General features: G+C 41.0%; 1 protein-coding gene, 1 long non-coding RNA gene, 1 other non-coding gene and 1 pseudogene across 4 annotated transcripts; 2 read left to right on the top strand and 2 right to left on the bottom strand.

The window, feature by feature from the left end:
- The first annotated feature begins 1,345 nt into the window (after positions 1 to 1,345).
- Positions 1,346 to 2,249, top strand: LOC105091596 (ATP synthase subunit ATP5MJ, mitochondrial-like). The gene is made up of 2 exons (XM_064489319.1): positions 1,346 to 1,417; positions 2,037 to 2,249. Exons 1-2 carry the CDS (start codon positions 1,346 to 1,348, stop codon positions 2,247 to 2,249), a joined length of 285 nt encoding a protein of 94 aa, XP_064345389.1.
- Positions 2,250 to 2,586: 337 nt separating this feature from the next.
- On the bottom strand, positions 2,587 to 23,033 carry LOC135322161 (uncharacterized). 2 transcript variants are annotated; one of them, XR_010382527.1, is made up of 3 exons: positions 22,346 to 23,033; positions 4,492 to 4,791; positions 2,587 to 4,111 (listed from the first exon to the last, which is right to left on the bottom strand). It is a non-coding gene; the product is annotated as an uncharacterized LOC135322161 (long non-coding RNA). The 2 variants fall into 2 exon arrangements; XR_010382529.1 differs by having other exon boundaries at positions 4,492 to 4,665.
- LOC105091597 (mitochondrial-processing peptidase subunit beta-like) lies at positions 8,881 to 10,343 on the top strand (annotated as a pseudogene).
- Positions 15,463 to 15,565, bottom strand: LOC116148981 (U6 spliceosomal RNA). Its single transcript, XR_004132629.1, has one exon. It is a non-coding gene; the product is annotated as a U6 spliceosomal RNA (small nuclear RNA).
- Positions 23,034 to 23,519: the final 486 nt, after the last annotated feature.

Genomic DNA, 23,519 nt, shown 5'->3' with positions numbered 1-23,519 from the left:
TGGTGGACAGAGCCCTGGCTTTTATTCAGGTACAGGGATCCCCTGCTTTCTGAGAGTTCACTTTACTCCACTTGGCTTTTATGGAAGACCTACATTAGTATCTGCTTTATTTAACCAAAAGAAATCCACAAAGGATTTTCAGTATTACAAAAAAAATAAAAAAGGCAAAAAGTGAAAAGACCATTCGGCGTTGGTTTTGCAACAGCCGTTATAGAGGCAGCGTGCACCTGAGCAGTGAGAGCAGCACCGCCAAGCTCCCTCCCCAGGATCTACACTCAGCATCTCAGCACCCAGCTGCCATAGCTCTGAGCTGTGTCTGTGAGCATCGGTGTTTCATCTCTGTGCCTCCGTTAGCAAGACGTATTCTAAGGTAATTGCTTCTTTATGCCATTTCAGCTTAGGAAACGTTTCATAGGAACCTCGACTTTCCAATAGTAGGGGGAAATTTTGAACACTCCAATAAAATGGCTATAGCATTTACAAAAGATTGGAGGACGCCACGTGATTCTCCAGGCCAAGGACTACCACTGGGCTATGAAGTTCAATCAATGGCCACAAAATAAGAGGAATAAAGAAGGATATGAAATCTCTAAGCTCAAGGAGATAAATGAGAGAGATGAGACCTTCAGAGGCAGACAGAAAAGCAGAAGCTGCAGGATCTCCATTCACGGTTCTCAGAAAAACAAAGTTGCGTCAGACAAGACTGAATGACGAGAGGGTTTGACAGCAGGTTCCAAGGAATACACAAAAGGGAGGCAGGAGGATGGTTCTTGTTGAAGAAGGGTTTTCTGGAACGTCATCAAAGAAGACCCTATCTAATTAGTCAGAGCCTATCAGAGACACTCGTGAAAAGAAGCTTAAAACCAACACTCATTAAAATGAAGGTCAGATTCTTCGGTCTCAATGAAAGGTACAGGGACCTTTGTCAGAAGGTAATTCAAGGTGCTCTTTACTGAAAAAAAAAAAAACTGGGTGAGATGCTGACATGAGAGCATAGAAGTACTTCTCCCCAATTAAAATAAAAATAGAAGGAAAACCAGCTGTGTCAGTGTCTTTCTCTTACCTTATTTTATCTTCTCAACAATATGTGAGGTTATAAAAAAGGAAACAGAGGCTCAGGGAAGCAAAGCAGTTTTACCAGTGTTACCTAAATAGGAAGTTTCCACCCCAAATTTAAATCTGGAATTGAATGTTTCCAGGGTCCTTCCTGTTTCTGCAGCACACTGCCTCCGTATGGGCAGCGGTCTCTGTGTGGATGAAAGAGGAAAAAGACCAAGATAATGCTTGGAAGAGGAAAGTATGAGGTCTTTCTGTGAATGATTTGTATCAGAGAAAGAAACTACGGATGGAGATAGAAAATCCTCTCTTGGAACCTCAGAGCCGGTTACATAAGCACCAGCTGGATACTGGGGATGAGGTATTAAATGTGCAATCACTCTTCTGCAGACCTGAGAAGCGCTCAGCCAGAAGGCTAGTGATCAGCACGGACTCTTGAGGGAAATCACTGCATCCCAGTTACTGACAGACACCTAGTCTAGACACATCTCTTACTGAGGATAAGTAGCATGGAAAAAAAATCAACTTGAGACTCACAGGAAAAGTATTGAAAAATCAAGATAAAGGGAATAGGAGATTGACAATACAGGAGTCATTCTTTAGAGCAGGAGTGGCAAGCTTTTTTGTAAAGGTCCAAATGGTAAATTTTCTAGGTGCTGCAGACCATACTGTTTCTGTCACAATCACCAGCTCTAAGGAAAGGCATGAAAACTGTCACAGACAACACGTAATGAAAGGGCATGGCTGCGTCCTGATAAAATGCTATTTATCAAAACAGACGGCAGACCAGATTTGGCCCGTGAGCTGGAGTTGCCAATCTTTGCTCTAAAAATAAGGAAATTAAGAAATATAAATGATCAATAAACATTTGAAAAATATTCAGTTTAGTAGGAGTCCAAAAATTACACATCTAAACAGCAATGCAATTGTTTATCAACAAACAAGTGACAAAATATTTTTCAAGAAGTTATTGTTAGAAGAGGTTCAGGAGCCACTGGTGCTGCGCTGAGACGCTTCAAAGCCTTATTAAGAATGTCTGGATCCCCATGAAGCCTTACTATACCCGAGTTTACCAGGAGATTTGGGTAGGAGTGGGGTTGTTGGGCTTCATTGTTTATAAAATTGGGAGTGCTGATAAAAGAAGTAAAGCCTTGAAAGCTCCCAGTCCTGCACCTGCTCATGGTCACCATTAACCAGAGTTATGCGGATAGAACGTCAGTCTGGCCGTGTTGGTTGGGAACGTGAGACATCGCGTTGACTTGTGGACATGCCGCTGCCCTCATGCATGAATAAACATACCTGTGAGAACCACGCAAAAAAAAAAAAAGAGAGATTCAGTAGGATGATTTTATATACTTCTGACAAAAGTATAAATAGGTATAATTTAGCTTAAAATTATTTGTTGTAGAAAATTATGTGTATATGTGTAATATATATGTATATATGTTAAGTGAAATAAGTCACAGAGTGAAAGACAAATATTGTATGATATCACTTTTATATGGATTTTTAAAAAATCAAACTCACAGAAACAGAGACTAGAATGGTGGTTACCAGGGCCTGGGGGTTGGGATAAATGGGGAGATACTGATCAAAGGGTACAAACTTTCAGTTTTAGGACGACTAAGTTCTGCGGATCTAATGCACAGCATGATTATGGTTAACACTATATTGTACACTTGAAAGTTGCAGGGAAAGTAGAGATCAAACATTTTCACCACAAAAAAGGCAATTATGTGAGGTGATAGATGTGTTAACTAACCTTATTGTGGTAATCATTTCACAATATGTATGTATATCAAATCATCACATTCTACCCCTTAACTTTACACAATGTTATATGTCAATTATATCTCAGTTAAGCTGGAAAAAAACATACACGTGCATATATATGTGCCAATTTTATAAATATGTATTTAAACTGTATAAGATAAAGGCAGGGCAACAATCATAAAACATTAACAGTGAGTTAGGATATAAGAATATAGGAGCGTGCATCTTTTTCTTTCTGTATTTGAATTTTTCTACATAAACATTTTGTAATCAGCAAAAAGTTTTAAGATACAAAAGGAAATGCATAGGTTTTTGAGGCAGACCTGATCTGAAATCTCTGTTACACTCTAGCTGATGATATTGGGCAAATTACTTTATACTTTTGACTCTCAATTTTCTCATTAAAAAAAGGAATTTAATTACATTTACTTCCCATAAGTTTTTCAAGGAGTTCATATATATAGAAAGCATCTGGCATATATTAGTTTCTCAATAAATATTAGTTACACTTTTGGAAAGATACAAATCTGGGATTGCACAGAAAAGGCTGAGAGATTAGGAAACTTGGGAATGATCGTTGTAAAAGTTTTGAAAGTTGAAGTGTGGGACGGCCAAGGGAGTTTTTGCTCATGGTGGGGGGAGCAGGTCAGGAGGGAAGAGACAGATGGAGAGTGAAAGAGAAGGAGACAGAAAGAGGGGAGAGTGGGGTGGGAGAGGAGAGAGAGAGAGAGAAAGGGAGGTTGACTCTTGTTTCAGAGAGATTTCTGTGAGTAGTGGGTAATGGATGTTTTTCCTTGTCAGGATTCAGGGGACTGTAAAACAGTTTCAATCAGGATCTGAGACAGAACTGCAGGAAGAAAGCACTCTGGTTTCTTTTCTGAACACAAGAGCTGAAAGAACAACCTTTCCTTCGAGGGAAACCAGCCAAGAGGCCCTGGGGATTAGGGGCCAGGGCCAAAGTCAGGGTTGAACACAACAGAACGCTCGGACAGCGAGCTTGGCGAACAGGTGCACCTTGCGAGGAAGGTGGTGGCTGCATCACGAAGCCCACCGCTGGGAGTTTGTTCCCTAAAAGTCCCACAGGCTGCAGAACTCCTTGACGAGCCTCAGGTCGCAGTGGAAGCACTCAGGGAGGTGATGGAGGAGAATGGGAGACAAGAAGCAAGGAATACCAGAGAGACACAGTGAAAAAGGACTCGTCTCTCCCAGCGAGGTCTTTGGAGGGGAGGAAACTCCCACATCGCTGTTCAGGTCACCAGGGTATCTTCCGCTGACAGAGCCCCTGAGAAGACACCAGAGAGGCGTCAGCAGCAGTTGGGCAAAGAGTTCCTCAAATGTGCCTTGCTCTTCTCTCCTCCGAGCACCCCATGAAGTGCATCTTCACATTAGAAGCACTTCCCAAATTCTCCTTGTCTTGTCTCTTCCCAACATTCCTGCCCCCACCCTACACCCCACTAAACACACAGGGGTGCGTACATGCATGTGCACACACGTCTGCTCTTTTGGCTGACTCCTTTTTTAAACCTTTATTTCTCAGCGTTGGCACCCCTGTCTCTGACCTCCAGGAGGGTTAGCTGTGGCTTCTAGAACCGTACGCTGAAACCTGTGTGGCCCTCGTTGCTCTGCAGTGGTATCGCCTGCATGTTTGTCTATCTCACTCACCAGATTGTGGTGTGAAATTTGAGGACAGAGATGCTCTCTCGTGGTCCTGGTTGCCTTAGGTTCCCAGCACAGCATCTGGCTCACTAATGTAGCTGGTCTTCTCTTACAGTCACTTTGGCATGTCTCCTTCACCAGCACACCAGCAGCTCCCCTTGGTGCTTTAAGATCCAACTCCTAGCACACGAGGCACAGTGATCTCATGAGTCATAGGGTGAGAAGCAAAGGGGAGCCGCAGGCAGCAGAGACCTGTACATAATGGCGCATCATGCGCTTGGGCTGTGGCAACAGAGAGGACCAGAGCTGCAAAACAATTGCACAATTTCAGTCTAACTCACCTTCTGTCAGTCTTCCCCTGTGTCTCACGTTCCTTGCAATATAGTAAAGCATTTGCCAAAGACTGGGGAGAGATAAGTGTACAAAATCTGTCTACCAATCTCCAGTTTGACTGCTTGTTCTTGCTCTCCATACAATCTTGAATGTAAACCTGTAGTCTCTCTCTCCTTGGCAATAGTCGGCAACCCATTCTTGGTAGAACTGTGGACATGATGCCCTAGTTTGTAAGGAAATCAGAACAATAACTACTATTTACTGAGTGCTTACTCTAAGTCATGTCCTGTGCTAAATGTTTTACATACATTATTTCATTTAGTCCTCCAACAAAACTCCGAGATGAACATTATTGTCCCAATTTTGCAGATGAAGAAACTAATGGAGTTTGAGTAAGCTGTCCAAGGTCAACATCGAAAAAGTGTTATAGTCAGGATATGAAAGAAGTCTTTCTGTCCTGTCTAAACTGTACTGCCAAGAATTATGGATAAAAGGGACTCACTAGAGATCACTCAACAAAAGTTTAGTTAGGAAAGAGCCCAATCACAAATTAAATGTTCAGCTACGATGGTAAGTGAGTTATCTAAAAGTCCAGGGGTCAGTTGGACTACTGAGAAGCATTCAGCCTTTAAGAGACTTAGGTTGTAGGGGTAGCAATCACAGACCTCAAAAGCATGTTGGAAGATGACCCCAATTAACACCACTGGGCATACTCAGTTTGGCTGTAATATCATGTAACTACTACAACATCCTTAAAGCTCCAGGTTCTGTTTTCAGAGTCACTGATGACAGTTTTGTTTTCAGAAAAAACAGGTAGAGTGGGATAAAGATTCCCAGTGGATATTTAGTCTCTAGCGGTGTCTATGACCCACATTTTAAGCCCTAGAAAAAAACACAGAACATTTGCCAAAAGGTCTGTCCATCATGCTGGTTCAGACAAAGATAAACCCAATTAGGTATAACCAACAAAATGAAGAAAGTTGCTGAGTAGAGGAAAATTCCTCACCGTTAGAAAAGGCAGCAAGACAAATCTACTTTTCTAGGGGGTTTAAGAGTGCCTGGGGTAATGGGATTAACTTTGACATCTGTGCTTAGATTCCAACCTTTGGTGGTAGAAAAGCTTATAGCTTAATTTTGCAAGACCCAGCATGGAACCTTTGTTGGCCAGTAGGGAGATGGAGTCTGAGAAAATTGGATTACAGCTTCTGATATAAGGACTTGCAAGATCAAGAAAAAGTGCAATTGAAATCGTCATTCTAAGTGAAATAAGACAGAAAGAGAAAGAAAAATATTGTATGATATCACTCATATGTGGAATCTAAAAAAAAAGACACAAATAAACTTATTTACAAAACAGAAACTGACTCACAAACATAGAAAACAAACATGGTTACTGTTGGGGAAGGGTGTGAGAAAGGATAAATTAGGAGTTCAAGATTTGCAAATACTAACTACTATATATAGAATAGATATATAAGTTTCTCCTGTATAGCACAGGAAACTATATTCAATATCTTGCAGTAACCCATAATGGAAAAGAATATGAAAACAAATATATGTTTGTATATGTATGACTGAAACATTATGCTGTACACCAGAAACTGACACAACATTGTAAACTGACTATACTTCAATAAAAAAAAATTCTTAAAAAAAAAACAAAATAAAATAAATACTACCTTTCCTTTTAAAAAAAAAAATAAGCAATTGTACCAGACAAGTCTTTCCCCGTGTGATATTTTAATTTCAGAAAAGGCCACAAGCTGGATAACCAAACCATCCCTGATCTGTCCCATCCAGCGAGTAAGCTGATCCTGGACTGCAACAGCTTTTGCTCCTGGTAACTGGGAAGGATAAATCCTTCTTAAAGACCATAGTTTTGAGCCCTTATTTCCCTCTTTTTAGAAAAAAGGACAACAGATCATGAAAAGTAAATTCCAAGAAGAAAGACTCCTCCACGTTCACTTGTTACAGATGTTCCTACTTGTATTTCATCACCCATATCAATCAGCAACCACCTTCCCTTGTTCTACCCCAAAACTACCCATGAGCTGGTCTCAGTGGTGATGCCCTTCCCAATGTTCTCATAACCCCTATCATGTACCCTACTGCATTATAATATAATAATGTGTCATCCCATATGAGGATGCAAGCTCTTTGTCTTACTCATTTTTGTAGGTCAGCGTCTAGCATAGTGTCATATACAAAGTTCTCAAGAAAGGTTTCTTCAGTGAATTTCCATATGAATGGATGAGTGAGTAAATGGTTGATCCACAGGTCCTCTGAAGGCTTGCTTTAGGAAGATGTGCCTGGGTGATCTTTCAGAACATTCTGGCTACTTCTGCATCCTTCAGATGAATTACTTAACATCACTGAAGTTCAGTTTTCTTACTTACAAAATGAAAGCAGTGCTACCCATTCCATTAGGCTGTTGTAAAGCTCAAAATAAGTACTTCATGCTGGGTGCCTGCCTATCCATGAACCGGATGCCATTCTTTCTCTATGTTCAGTCTATCTTCTACTGGAAGAGGTTAGCTAGTGTTGTGCTGGGGCAGCAGCCATGCTACAGTGGGGGTAAAATAGTAACTTGGTGTTTGAGTCTGATGTGTGCAGAGGATTTTTACCTGGCAGGGTAGGGGCAGTGATGAGGATCACATCAGTTCCCCAGTTCAGCCTACCTTACAGTGGAAGCTTTGTAAATTCGAGTACTTAAAAACCAATGAAGTTTTCTACAGAACAGAAACAGACTCACAGACATATGAGAACCATAAGAACAAATTTATAGTTATCAGGGGATTAAGGGGGTGAGAAAGGATAAATTGAGAATTCAAAATTTGCACCTCTTGGGGAGTGATGGAAATGTTAGCTATCTTGATTGTGGTGGTGGTTTCATTGGTGGATACCTCTATCAATATTCGTCAAATTGTACATATGAAATATGTGTAATTTACTGTACAGGAATCATACCATAATAAAGGTGTAAACAAACAAAACAACAAACATAAAAATAGTGCCCAAACATAAACTTCCCATAATGTTAAAGAATAAATACTGTGAGGAACCTCTTTGTCTCACAACACCTAAAAATGCATGGATAAAAGATGTTAAAATGCTTGTCTAAACTGTCAGCAAAATGATGGGAATCACTGGAAGCTAAAAATACAAGAAAGCACAAATCTTCAGAGGCAACCACCCTGAAGAAACAGGTCCCTGTGGTCATTGACTTATCACTGGTGGCCTAGAGCCTTTATTTTAATGGGCATCAAGCAAAGAGGGGGAGACAATGCCTAGGATTTGAATCAGGTGAAGACAGAAAAAGATCTCTAAATAAATAGTTCAAGACCCAGAAGTTGACATTTTTCATGCGAGGGTAAACCAAAAGAGGAAAATCTATCCCACAAAAGAAAAGAGTACAGAAACTTTCTTATCTCAACTTTGCCTCTAAGTAGAGTATATCTTGAAAGTTTCTATTCACAAATGGTCCTCATGAAGGTTTAGAGCCAAATTGTAGAATTCCTACTACCTATGTTGTCCCCAGATACTCAACTTTAGAATTTTATTTAAGCTGATTCAAGATGTGTAATGCTTTCCTGGAGAAATATACCTTAAATAAAGGCCTCAAATTATTCCCTCAGGTAATTATAAACTCTCTGAATATAAAAATTATAAAACATAGGAGGAAACAAGTCAATTGAGTGAAGATAAGTAGAAATAACAAATAACAGGATTATAGCTGCAAAAATGGATGATGCTGGAATTATCAATTAAGAAATACAGACTAAGTAAGTTTGATGAGCTTAATAAAAAAAAAAGAGAATATTTGGAGTATAACAAGGTACCAGAAACTATAAAATATGATCAGGTGGATTTTGAAAAAAGAGCCAAATAGATCTTCCAGTTAAAAAAAAACACATAATAAATGAAATTAGAAATTAAGTGGATGGGTGCAGCAATCTATACAATGGGAGAGAGAATTAATGAGCTGGAAGAAAAAACTTAAGAGTTACCCAATATACAGCAGAGAGAAAAAGAGACTGAAAAAAATAAAACAAAAGTTAAAAGATGTTGAGAGAAGATGGTAGCAGTGGAGGTCTAAGCCATGCTGTTGCCCGGGGTGTGGCGCTGGCTCTGGGTTTCACTGAGAGGCTCCTGATCAGAGGGACCAACGTGTTGTCATAACTGGAGAGAATAGACTGAGAAATACACAAGCCACTATAAATATTGTTCTGGATGTTCTTGAAACATGAATAACATATTTGGAAAATGAACTCAGAGTGGCCTCTGAAAACTCCAAATTGTCAGTATGCACAGTTAAGCTCTGGATTGATGCTGGAAATTGATATGAAAATAAGAAGAATAACAGAGCAGCTCATTCTCTGGAACACAGAGATTTGAAAGGCACCAAAAAGAGAGTCAAATTAGATCTGGAACATAAAAATGAAAACATGGGTGCTCACATTAATGCCTATACCTTCAGAAAGTAGACCATAAATTATGCCAAAGAATTCTCTAATGATTTGCCAAGAGCTGTAGACATTCTTGCTGACATAACATAAAACAGTACATTGGACAAAGCAGAGACAGAATATGAGTATAGGATAATCTTTAGGGAGATGTGCAAAGTCAAAGCCAATTTACAAGAAGCTGTGTTTTACTGTTGTCATGCCATAGCTTATCAAAATACCGCACTGGATGGACAGTTTGGGGACCAACTGAAAATGTAAATCTATACATTATAAAGACTTAGTGAACTGTATAAGCACACATTTTTTAACAAGGGGCCAAAAATAGTCTTTGCTGTAACTGGAGGAGTCTCCTATGATGAACAGCATAAGTTAGCCAAGTTTCATTTTGGTAACTTTTTGTCCACACACAAAGGAAAAATAACAACCTCCCTGCCAATTCACAGGAAGTGAGATTCCTTTGAGGGATGACAAGATGCCTCTGACACACCTTGCAAGAGCCGTCGAAGCTGTTGGCTGGAAATATCCAGATACACTCTCTCTCACAGTTGCAAACACACTGATTGGCAAGTATGATTGCCATTTCAGAGGAGGACTGAATGTATATTTAGGAAGCCAGCCCAGCTCACCTGTCGTGGCAATCTCTGCCACGGCTTGAAGTCTTTTCAACATTTCCTACAAAGATGCAGGATTGTGGGGAATCTATATGAGCCGTGCATCAGCCCTTGTTGCAGACATGCTCCATGTTGTTCAGAAAGACTAGATGTGACTCTGTATGAGTGTCACTGGAATTAGAGTTGCACAAAAATTCTTCCAAAAACAAAATATGTTTTTGCAACTCTGTGGTTCAACTTTATGGTGAAGAGATTGGTAGGCAAATGCGATGCTGTGATAGAAGACTTCCCATTCCCGAACTTGGAAGCAGGAACTGATGCTGCAGATGCTGAGACAGGGCAAGCGGTGTGCACCAAACGTGTTTATGGTAAGAGTTCACCTACTGCTGCTGTTGGTTCCATTGAGCGAGATTTTAACTGGATTTGCAGTAACATATGCTGGTTTTGATTTAAATTCTTAGTCAAAATATTTTGAACATACTTATTAATAAAAGAGATATCTGCAAGTTTTAAGCTATAAATTATTTTTTTAAGTGAACAAATATTTATAATGAAGTATATTTGGAAAAGAAGACATGGAGGCTATACTTCAGATATCTAATCAGAGTTCAAGAAAGCGGTAATAGAAAAAATGTAGAATAAGGCAACATTCAAAGAGATGTTGACTAAGAATTTTCGTGAATTTACAAAGAAATGTTCAAATTTAGGAAACCCAATGAATTTCTAGCAGAATAAATGAAAAGAAATACAAAGCTAGATAGATATATTGTAATGATATGGTAGAATACCAAAAGAAGGGAAGAAAGAATGAAGGGGGGGGTGGGAGGAAAAAGAAAGGAAAGAGAACGAGAGAAAAGGAAGAAAAAAGAATAAAAGAAAATGAAAAGGAAAAGAAAGAAAATCTTAAAGGCAGCCATAGAAAAACACATTACTGAGAAAGGAACAAATTGGATTGACACCTGGTTTCCCAATAGGCACTATGAAAATGAGAATGTAATAGAATTTTTTTTTTAAGCAGAGAGGAAACAATCATCAATCTAGAGTGACATTACCATACGATCCAGCAATTCCACTCCTGGGTATACATCCAAAAAAACTCAAGATACTAGTTCAAAAAGATACATGGCACCCCAATGTTTTACAATTTATTTATTATTTGTAGCATTGTTTACAATTGCCAAGATATGGAAAGCAATCTAAGTGTCTATCAACAGCGAATAAAGAGGGTGCGGTATACACACACACACACACACACACACACACACACACGCACACGCACATACATATACATACACAATGGCATACTACTCAGCCATAAAGAAGAACAGACTTTCGCCATTTACAGCAACGTGGATGGATTTGGAGGGCACTCATTGCACCAGTGTCAGTTTTCTAGTTTTGACCGTGTTCCATAGTTATGTAAGATGTAATCACTGGGGAAAACTGAGTGAAGAGTTCATGGGGCTTTTCTACTATTTTTGCAATTTACTGTGACTTCATAATTCTTTCAAAATAAAATACCTATTAAGGCTTTATTTTGCCAAGTTTTTGGCAGCAAGGATGAACAAAACAGGGCTTTAGAAAATCCTGCCATTTGGTTAACTTTATAATCCTTTTGGGATAATAGGTAAGACCCAAATATATTAAAGATAGAAATAACAACCAAAAAAGGGTTGCAGCTATCTGAGTAGTGCTAGGGTTACAAAGTCCAGCAGTGCCAAGACCCGAGTATCGAGAGCTTCAAATAACAATTCAAAATGCCAACTGTTGAAAAAACAGCTTTGGGTCAATGTCAAATTCATGCAGTCAAGGTGGAAAATAGGATATCCCAATGTTAGACCAAAAAGCCTTGCCCCAGAACAGCCCTCAGTTTTCTGCATGGGAAATTATCTAAAATACATCCAGCCACATATGACATTCAGGTACTAAGTGGCATGATTTTTTTTTTTTAACGTTTTTTCCATAACTGATCATCACTTGCTCTCCCAGGCCACTTGCCAACTTAAGCAAGAGGGTGTGACCCCTGGGCACAGGTCCTGGTCACTGGGCAAGCTACCCATGTTCTGGGAGGACCTCCAGGGCCACATAAATTATGCAGACCCTCCTGGACAGAGAGCAATCCGTCGCTTCTTGAGTGACCCCTCTTCCCATCTTATTTTAGTAAGACTAATGTTACCAAGATCCCATGTTTTCCTTGGCACTGAGCCCTTAGAGATTTTTGTTCTTTGTTCACCCTTTTTTAAAACAAATTAAAAGCAGTTTATTATGTAATATTCTGTGCTTACAGTGGAACATGTGTAATATATACAAAGCCACGGCCAACAGAAGAATCCCAACATGAACAGTACCATCAACACGAACTGTGTCCTCCTCCCCATTTCCCATCCTCCTGCCTTCCCCTCAAAATAACCACTTTCCTGAATGCTGTGTTTGTCATCTCTTGCTTTTTAAAAAATAGTAGCCCGGGGGAGGGTGCAGCTCAGTGGTAAGAGTGTGTGCTTAGCATGCACAAGGTCCTGGGTTCAATCCCAGTAGCTCCACTAAAGAAAAAATAATTTTAAAAATAATTAATTAAAAATAGTAGCCAGCAATGTAGGTATCCCCAAACAATGCTGCTGAGCTTCGTTTGCATTTTTGCTAATATGGACTGTGCTTCTTTTTATTAATGGTCTTGTACATGCACCTGTGTGAGAGTTTCTGTAGGATACACACCTGCGAGTGGAATTGCTGGGCCACAGAGATATAATCTTCACTTGCCTTAGACAGTGCCTAGTTGTATTATTTTAAAGCCCAACCATAGTATATGATTCTGCTTTTCCACATCCTCACCAACACTTAGTATTATCAGACTTCATAATTTTTTGGTTCATCTAGTGGATTTAAAATGATATCTCAATTGTGATTTTAATGTGCATGCCCCTGATTACTAAGGAAGTTGAGAATCTTTTACTATCTTGACTAGTCATCTATAGTTCTTTTTGTGAATTACCTTATCATGATAGTTGGACATTTTGTGACAGGTTGCAGGCATTCTTTATATGCTCTGCATTCTAGTTCTTTGTCAGGTGTGATGTCAAGATTTTCTCCAGGTTTGCAGCTTATCTTTTTACTCTATGATAATTTCGGCAAGTGGAAGTTATGAATTTTAATGAAGTGAAATGTTTTCGTCTTTTCCTCTTTGGTTTGTGCTTTTTGTGGCTTTCAATTCCATAGAGAAGGAGGGACTCATTGTGAAAGGGAACGTTTTTAATCTTTTAGAGGAAAATACAGGAAGAATATCTTTATGACGTTTGGGTAAGGAAGGATTTCTTAAACAAGACCCCGAAAGCGCTCATCATAAACCACTGCTATGTTAACAAACGTTTTTAACGATTGTTAGGATAAGTCAGGAGGATAAGCTGAGCCCTAGCCACTGCTGTTTTCATTACGTTCCCTGCTCAGAGCTGCTGTTGAAGGGCTGGTTTCAGAACAATAGGCTGCCGGCACCACCACGGCGGCTGCCTCTGTCCTCATTCCCATCCTTCTTGCCCCCACGGCCACCACCTCCCCAGAAGGGAGGCACAGGGACCCACAGCAGTTTCTTCACCTTTAATTCTTCTTTGTTACTAGAGCTGATGGGGGTCTGTTTCCGCTAATCTTAACTGTGGCAAAAAGCTCCAGGATGTCTATTCTTCTGGTTACATATGGAATTTCCTGGACTTCAGTTGATTGCTTGGGATGGGGGCTGATTAGATGCAGCTATTTCCAGGCATCCTTGCCTTTTCTTTTCCTGAAAAACCATTGTGTTAGCAGCGTATTTTTAGGTGGGGCTACATTATTCACATACATTTTCTTTTCTTTTTCACGGTACAAGTACAAACCAAATTTTCTTCCAGAGGAAAAAAAAAAAAAAAACACAAGCTAGCATTGAGTGCTACTTTCTTTTTCTTTTTTAAAATTTTAACATTTTGATTTAATTTAATTTTCAAAATTTTGCTGGGGGGAGGTCATTCGGCTTATTTATTTATTTTTTGATGGAGGTGCTGGGGATTGAGCCCTGGACCTTGTACCTGCCAGGCATGTGCTCTGTCGCCGAGCTACACCCTCCCCACCAAGTGCTACTTTCAACAGTCTTATTCTTTGCAATACTATCTGTGTAGTCGTTGGAATACTGTGCTTTCATCATTTCTATCATTTTAAGGCCCATTTTTTTCCTCACATGCCATCTCACGAGGCTTCCCTCCCCTCCGCTCGTCCGTCCCCTTACATCTATGTATGGGTCATCATCCTCTTCTCCATCGGCATCTTCTCAGCTTAGCTGAACGCTCCAGGGAGCCTCAGTGGGGGTGAGGCTCCCTCATGATGAATGGGTTTCTTTTCACTCTTCGTAATGTGCTGGCTTCCACTCAGGGCAGCTAATTTCTTTGTAGCTACTTGGAGTAAGCAGATTAGGTTACCAGCATTGCTGTTTATCTCATTCTAGAGTCAATGATCCAGTTCACATGATCACCACCTATAAATCTGGGAAACTATTACACAGAAGCCCTAGCAATTGATTAGTGAGTATTTCCTGGAATGAATCATTTATAAAACAACACTTTGATTCCCAGACTATTCATGAGGCATATAGGACCTAGTGAGTTGCTTATTTGCTGACTGTTGGATGATAGTCATTTTTTTCCTGCTGTAATATCTGAATCTTACCCCCATTTTCTCAGTGTTCTGGCCACCAGCTCTTCCTCATTTCTTTGTCTCGTGGTTCTGTCTGAAACCATCTCAGGTAGATGTTTGTAAGACAGCTGATCTTGAGTTTCCATCTGTCTGTTGGTTTTGATGGCACTGAAATGTCACGGTTGTTTTGGTCCTTGAAGCAAATCACAACCAAGATCTGCCTTCCCAGGTCCAGCCATTCATGTCAGAGGAAAAGGGGGAAGGGGACGTGTGGGTAGAGGATACACAGACCGCCCTGCCTCTCCTCCCACGACCTGGATGGTAATGGGGCATGCTGATGGAGAATGGCTGCCTTCCAGCTTTAGCGGCTGCTTGAGGCTGGAATCCTTGGTTTTCTACATGCAAAGTATTTATGATCTTGTATATGCCAGACACTACATTGCAGACTGTACTTAAAATCTGGGTGGGACCAGAGGTCAGATAATAATTGCTGTCTTACACCAAGCACTTTCTGTGAACAAGGTGATCTGTGCTAAGACCTTCATAGCATCTTATTTAATCTTATAACCATTGCATGTCCTAGGTGTGGTCTGAGACTGACAAGGCTGAGAGAGGTTGGGCATATTTTCCAGGTCATTCAACTAGTAAGTGAAGAAGTTAAATTCAAACATAGACTTATCTAACTCAATAGGGTGCTTTTAATCACTACACTGTCCTGCCTCCCTCTTAAAAACATAAATGGTAGGCAGAATTACATGGTGGTAAGTAAAAAGACGTTACCAAAAAAGTGAGTTCACGGTAGGCTTGAGTAGTTACTGGCTACAGAGCAGAAGGAAGGGGTTCACAGAGAGCATCCAATCCCATGTTTCTCAAACTCTTGCTTTCAAGCGTACTAAAAAACCACATAATATTACAAAAAAAATCTTCAATGCTTCTTGAGTTTGCATGTCACCCTTTCACCAGGAACATGCTAATCTTCCCTGTGTCTTTCCAATTTTAGCAATGTACCACCAGTGAGCACGCTCAAGCTTTTTAACTTACAACCCACAGCATGACATGAATTTTACATTACAACCCCATAAACACACGTATAGACAACTGAAACAAAACTTCATGTCACAAGACTTGCCCTCTTCTATGCAGTGCACTCTATTTTTCTATTATGGTTTACATCTTTCTTTTAAAATGATTCTGGTCACGGCCTGTCAAATAGAGTTTATGACCTATAAATACTGCCCTAAAAACCTCAACAGATGGGGAAACTGACACCTGGAGATGCGTTGAGTACCTAGCATGTTGTCTGTGTCTTTGCTCTATCTCTGTATGTGACCCAGCACACTCATGTGGCACCTCAGTGGCAGAGCTGGGGTAGAGTCCAGATTTCCTGATTCCCAATCTAAGGTTTTTCAGTCAAGGAAAGTTTGTCAAAGGGGAGGGACTCTCCTATGGCAGTTTCTTCACTGGCACTGGCAGAAGTGGGAAGAAACGGCGCAGCTGTGGGAGCCTCACAGTGGGCCTAGTCCAAGGTTACCAGGTGTTAGAACAAAGCTGTCCAGTTCCAAAGCCCATGCTCTTTCTGTGGCTGTCTATCTTATTTGTTCAGAAAAATCACCTGGGAGCCCTTCCACAATACTAATGCCCAGGCAACACTCAGATCACTGAATCCAACTATTTAGGGACGGGGACTGGCCTGAAAGCTTCCCCAGGTGATTTTAAGAGAGGTACATCCTCAATGCAGTGTAGACAATATCCCTTAAAACCATTCCTTCATAGCAGCATGATATACAATGGCCAAGACATGGAAGCAACCTACGTGTCCATTGACAGACGATTGAATAAAGGAGTTTTGGAATATTTATACAATGGAATACTACTCAGCCATAAAAAAGAATGAAATGATGCCATTTGCTGCAACATAGATGGACCTAAAGATAGTTATTCTAAGTGAAGTAAGCCAGAAAGAGATGAAATATACCGCATAATATCCCTTATATGTGGAAACTAAAAAAAGATACTTATTTACAAAACAGAAATAGACTCATAGACACAGAAAACAAACACATAGTTACTAAAAGGAAAAGGTGGGGAGAGATAAATTAGGAGTTTGGGGTTAGCAGATACAAACTACTATATATAAAATAGATAACAACAAGGTCCTACTGTATAGCACAGGGAACTATATTCAATATCTTGTAATAACCTGTTATGAAAAAGAATACACATATATGTATGACTGAATCACTATGCTGTACACCAGAAATTAACACAACATTGTAAATCAACTACATTTCAACAAAAATAAAAAAAATTCCTGCTTATCCTTCAAATTCCCAGCCAAAGTGCTCCCCTCCCAGGCCCATGGAGTCCTGACTCAAATTCACAATCAAAAGTAACTGCTTTTCCATTATTGCATTCACTTGGCACTCTTAGATCCTTTCATCCTGTGTGTCTCTCCTGCACGTGTATGATGCACTTACTGAGTCCAGAGTGTATGCCTTAGTGATCACTGTATCCAAGTGTGCAATAAATATTTACACAATACCCTTTGCTCAGATGGCCCTCCTCCCCCAAACCACCCAGACCTCTGAAATCTACCGTGATTCAGCTGTCCCTGCTAATGAGGGTGATGAAAATTCTCCCCAGGATCAGTTCCACCAAGGACAAGGACACTCACTCTGGGAGTGGCAGAGCCCTGACCAGTGGAAACAACAGTCCCTGCAGGCAGGGAGAGGCAGCATCCCTTCCGGTGTGGCTGGGCTTTCTCTCCCACGCCTCCCCCTCCTGTCCTCTCCTCCAGGTTCTCGGATTTCTAACGAGGCAGTGTGGCCCAGGGCGCAGCACCCTGCACAGGAAGTGAGGAAGACGGACTTCCTGTCCTGGCCATGACCGTCAGCGTGTCCTGCAGTAGGGCCTCACTTTTCCGTTTTGTTTGCTGGGACTGACAACATTCCAAACTCAATTGTCACCCTCTGCTCCTTTCCCCCTTGGGGATTATATAAGAACTCTTATATATAAAAACAAACTCTGTTCAGGTCCTTGAGCTTTTCTGAGGACAGCTTTGTATAAATATAAGATACCTTTTGTTATTGTTTGTAGCCCAAGGGATTTGCAGAAAGAAGTTAAGAGCCAGCGATGCTCATTTTTATAGGCAGAAAATAGCTGCTGGAAAAACAACCTGGTGTGTAGAGCACAATGTTCTTATTGAGCAGACAGAATTATCTTTCCTAGGCAGCCATGAACACAAAACACCTGGTGCACACGTTTCCTGCCCCTTCACATATTTTGAAAGAAAGAGACCTTTTACCCTGACCTGTCAAGCAAAGATCTTCATGAACTTCTGTCCACAGACTGAAACAGTTATCTTGGCTTGCCGCCGTGGATTTAAATGGTAAACATAGCTGAGCGTCACTCTTAGGGCATCTTCTCCACTTATCACTCAGATCTTATCAGACCCACACATGCACTTCTTCTTCCTTAAAATTACAGCCCACTGGATGCGTTAGGAGTCAGGGGCTTCCTGACACATCTACCCAACACCGTGTTGGGTGCTGTTTGAGAAGATGGGGACCCAGAAGACTTGATCTTGACCTGGACATGGTTTAAAAACTTTGGAGAGAAAACTAAATACAGCCACTGAAAACTTTTAAAGAATCATACAGATCTATTCTTAATAAGATTTGCTCCCTACTTTAATGACTCAGATGTGTTTAAGTATTGAAATTCCTCAAAAAACTAAAAACAGACTCACCATATGATCTAGCAATATATCCAGAGGAAACTCTAATTCAAAAAGACACATGCACCCCAATGTTCATAGAAGCACTATACACAATAGCCAAGACATGGAAACAACCTAAATGTCCATCAGCAGATGACTGGATAAGGAAACTGTGATATATTTATACAATGGAATACTACTCAGCCATAAAAAAGTAATGCTATTTGCCAGCAACATGGATGGACCTCATCCTAAGTAAGCTAGAAAGAGAAAGGAAAATACCATATGATATCACTCATATGTGGAATCTAAGAAAGAAAAGACACTAATGAACTTTTCTACAAAACAGAAATAGACTCACAGACATAGTAAATAATCTATGGTTACCAGGGGGAAAGGAGGTGGGAAGGGATAAGTTGGGAGTTCAAGATTTGCAGATAGTAACTACTATATATAAAATAGATAAACAACAAGTTTCTACTGTATAGCCCAGGGAACTATATTCAATATCTTGTAGTAACCTATAATGAAAAAGAATATGAAAATGAATATATGTCTGTATAAATATGACTGAAACATTATGCTGTACACCAGAAATTGGCACATTATAACTGACAAAATTTCAATAAAATTTTTTTTTAATTTTTAAAAGACTTCAGAGGTGTTTAAAGAAGGTAATCAGTGTGAAAAAGCTCCACAGAGGATGAGGATGGTGCTCAGTAAAATCAGTTAAGTGGAGAAAGGAAACCGGAAATAGGTCTTGAAGGACAAAAAGCATCTGAAATGGTGAAGGAAGGAGCAAATAGCTGTGCGGGGAAAGCCACGTGGCACAGAGCTGAAGGACCGACTTTGCAGTGAAGCAGATTGACCTGGGCATGCTGCTCGCTGACGGTGGGTTTCTGAGCAAGTTAAGTAACCTCTCTAGGCTTTACTTTCCTCTCCCATTATAAGTGAATGCTAATACCTCCGTCTTAGGTTTGGGGAAGAATTAGAGAGATAAATGTAGGCAAAGTTCTTAACACATTGCTGGGCAGATAGTAAGTACTCAAACAATGTATATTTATCATTATTGTTGTTATTATTACTAGGGGAAATATGAACAAAGGCAGGAATTGCTTAATCTGAAAATCAATTTTCCCCATAATAAAATAATCAAGAGACACGATCTTTATGTAAATTTGAGCAACGAGCACCTGCCCACTGCAGCCTTGTGAAGGGAAGATAATGTGTATTTATTACCTCCCTCAAACTCTGACTTCCTGCCTCTTCCCTTTCTTTCCACATCCTTCCCCATCCCCACTACGTCGGTATCCCCACTGTGCCACAGACAGCCCACAATCTTGTTTCTTTGTCCTCTCCTCTCCCATGCTCCTTCCTTACCCCTAGGCTGGAGGAGAGACAGATGAGTCACAGGGATGGAGCTGCCATGGCGGCCTTTGAGGCAACGATGACAGAATATGGATAGGGTCTAGGGACAGAGATTCTCTTGGTTACGTCTTGATCCTACCAAGTCATATATGGACAGCTAACCAACCCTAACACAAGGAGTGCTCAGAGGAGAATTTCCAGTTTCTTTACAGATCAAATTTTCAAGAGTGAAAACTCAGGAATTGTATATTTTCTTTCTGGCAGAGACGTGGATTGGCCACAAGCGCCATATCTAAGCTGTGATGTCACAGGTCATTAGGGGTGTTGTGCTGTTTGGGCACTGCATACGAAAGCCTAATGCAGCATGCACTTGTCATACTGTGAGGGTTGGTGACCAATGGCTTTGCAGCAGGACCCTTCCCTGAAGACTCATTCTTAAGAAGACCCACCCTTCTCCCAACCCAGTTCACCCAGTGGATGACAATCACGTTCCTGCTGAACAGGCTGCGGCTTCATTCCTAGTTCATAAGGTTCTCTTGGCTTCAAATTACCTACAGGGTAAAACTCAAACTTCTTATCCCAGCAGATAAAGGTCTTCACATCCATCCCTGCCTTCTTCTCTGCCATCTCATCTCCTGCCATGGTCAGCTTCTCCCCAGTGCCCCCAAACACCACACCCTTTCAGGTCGTGGTCCTTCGAGATGAACAGCTCCCCTAACTTTCACCTGGTAAAAAGTTTTGCTCTCTCTACCAGAACCAGCTCTGGTATCATCTCCAAAGTAAAAACTATCATGTCTTCTCCAGCCTTTTTTCTGGGTGGTTTAGACTCCTAAAATTTACCACATGGTAGATGCTTGAGAAATATTTCTTGAATGAATAAATGAGTTCTGACTTCAATAACAGCATTTATTAAGATACATGTTAATTGTCCTAACTCACTTGTTGGTTTCTTCATCAGGCTGTGAGTTTCTCAAAAGGATGAGGTGAAGGGAAGCTGTGTCCTTTATATCTGTATTCTAGGACCCTAATACCTCATAAGGTAGGCTTTAAGTCAGAGTTTGACAACCTAAAAAATTTCTAATATACCGTTTGCAAATTTTTTTCTCATTATGCATTCTTTATTTCGTGATGAAGCTGCCCTTCTCTCTAAATGCTGGGTTAGGAAGGGATAGGAAGACGTCTCCAGAATATAGCCAAGAATATGAAAAGCAGGAAAGCAGGGGAAGCCCATCTTAGATTAGAGTCTCTGGAATCAGAGGTTGGGTCTTTTGAAAGTGGTCTTAGGGACACCTTGTCAAAGAGTGAGGGAAGCAAGACAGGGCATGGGAGAAGCCAAGCAAGATATGGACTGAGCTACAGTCCAGCCTTAGTCCAACCCCATGGGAAGTTCTGGGACAAGGGTGGCCTCACGGAATCATCCCTCCTGGGGGCAAAGGGGCTGGGGTTTTTATACTCCCGTATTAATAGTAGGCTGCAAGCACACCAGAGGTAGGGGGACAACCTCTCAGGCATTTCTGTGTGGAGCAGTTCCAGTGGACTAAGAGCGAGTCTTCAGAGAAGGGTCCTACTGCAAAGCCATTTGTCACCAACCCTCTCAGCAGCCGAGTGACAAGAGAACTTGGGCTGGTAAAAGGATCTGAGCAGCACAACAAAAGCTCCTACCACATCCTGAAAAGTAAAGATGATAGAAAGTGCTTACTCCTAGAAGGATTATGCAAACCTTTATTTAAAACCCATCTCCTCCTACTAGATCAACAAATCTCTCTGAATCAGTTGCATTCACTCCTTAACAAGTTAGAAACAGCAAGACGGAAGAGGGTACAGAGGTGCTTAAAGGTCAGCTCTCCAATAGAAGTAAAAAAGAAACAGGAACTCCAAAAAGTATAGCAGTCTGGAACCTGGTGGAGCCTTAGAGGGTTGTAAATTAAAGTCTAAAAAAGTTGAGATTTACAACGAGAAGAAGTTAAACAAGCTGTTTTGCATCCTATGTTTAAGAACACAGCATGATGTGCCATGTAATTTTAAAAGATTTCATTCGAGATTTGGAAGCTTCAGATATGTGAACAATTAGTAAGATTTGATTTTTGCAGATTATCTCCTTCCCTGCCAGCCCTGAATAAGTGAGGTGTTACTGAACTACCTTGGAGAACATCTGACCTCCAGGAGCCCATTGAAACTCCTTGGATCACAGCATGACTTCAAGTTTGTTTAAACGTCCTGAAAGTTCTGACTCCTCCTGGCACATGTGATTACATAACCAGAGCTGATAGAAACCTCCAGTCGTCACATATACACACAGTCTGGTAAAGAGGGAGCTCTAGCCTGGCCTCAGACACAGGGAGCTCAAGTACCTCCGCTCTCATTAACATCTGAGGACCCTAAGCAAGTCATTTGTCTTCTCTGGGTCTCAGTGTCTTCGTCTGTAAAGGAGAAATAATCATGTTTATCATGTTATTACTAATATTTATTATATTACATATTATACCAGTGTAATATGTTATACATAATATGTTGTTATATTTATTATGTTAACAATATTATTATTATATCTCATCAGCCTGCTATGAGGACACATGAGATAATGGTGGTGAAGTCGCTTTACAAGGTGTGAAAAATAATTAAAACAAAAGTGGAGTATTTGAAAAAACAAACACCCTTTAATTCCTTCTTTCAAGATGCAATTTCTGAAAACCCATAAAATTGATGAAACAGACCTGGATGCCGCCTCCCATAGATTTGTTCTGTCCTGGTTCTCCACCATCTGGCCCCCTGTGCTGTCCTCCCGGTGGCCAGCCTGTACCCCGACTTCTTGGTCCTGGTTCAGAATGACTGCCTTTGGAGAATGGGGTTTCTCAGGAAGAACATTGCACAATCAGAAAACACTGATCTGCCAAGGCTGTAATATTTTTTTCCTGGAGCCCTTTCAGGAATGTGTCACAGGAGGTGGGGGAGATGGGCCACGGAACAGAGAGTACTAGGCACCAGCCACCAGGTAATAAAATGTCCCAGCATTCCTTTTCCAAATCTAATGAAGACATCAATCTTCATTAAGTCAAAGTGTCTGGGGTCCCCAGCAGTGACATTTACAGAGCTGCTTCAAAAAGCGGGAGGACTAAAAGGCAGGCCATCGAGCAAGAGGCAGTGAATTCTAGAACTCGATGATGTCTGTTTTCAACAAAGGTTGAATTTGCCAATAGCTATTATCACTGAACAGGAGCCCCAGGCTCAGGGTGGTGCCACAGCCGTGGCACCTCCTCAGGCAAGCCGGTTATTCAGGGTTCCTCCCAACTCCCCACTCAGTGATGTCACGTGCATAGCTTGTAATTGACCCTGGTGGCAGTATTTACACCATGGAAACCAGCAGGTGCCACAGCTGGGGTCCCTCACTCCCACCCAGAGAGCCAGCTTACCAGCACACCACTGCTTAAGCTTGTATCCAAATGTCCATGAGATGCGTGGATTCCCGAAATAGCTCTCCAAATAGCAGTGTTGTTCTTGAATTTCCGTGTGAACCCCTGGGGGGTAAAAAGTTTGTGTATATAAATATCAGAAATCCTTTGCTTTCAGATTCCGAACCACCTTCCTCATATAGCTTCTCTTTCCCTTCAGGCTAGTGTGGAGAATGGCTTACTATTGACTGAGAAAAGCCTGAGTCACTGTTATAACCTTGGCATTGTCAACCTGATTGTTTTTTTCCATGAATGTTTCCCAGGCTCCAGCCTCAGCAGGGTACCAAGGACGCTTATGGACCGCAATTACCCTGCAGCGAGTACACCCGGAGCTTGCGGGATCCTATAGAAAAGCAGGGGCAAGATGCTCTCTGCTCGGAGAAATCTTGCAAAACAGATGGGATTCAGCTAAAAGTGGCCATCCTCAGTAGGAGAACAT

Source organism: Camelus dromedarius, chromosome 1 (genome assembly GCF_036321535.1).
Source record: "Camelus dromedarius isolate mCamDro1 chromosome 1, mCamDro1.pat, whole genome shotgun sequence".
Classification (NCBI taxonomy): domain Eukaryota; kingdom Metazoa; phylum Chordata; class Mammalia; order Artiodactyla; family Camelidae; genus Camelus; species Camelus dromedarius.
Note: the sequence above shows the minus strand (reverse complement) of the source record. Positions and strands in the feature narration are given on the sequence as shown.

Excerpts from the sequence above, each read along its gene's own strand:
- LOC105091596 (XM_064489319.1), top strand. The coding sequence starts at position 1,346 with ATGGAGATAGAAAATCCTCTCTTGGAACCTCAGAGCCGGTTACATAAG. Across the intron at positions 1,418-2,036 it reads AGCTGGATACTGGGGATGAG|AGGTTCAGGAGCCACTGGTG; the intron begins GTATTAAATGTG and ends TATTGTTAGAAG.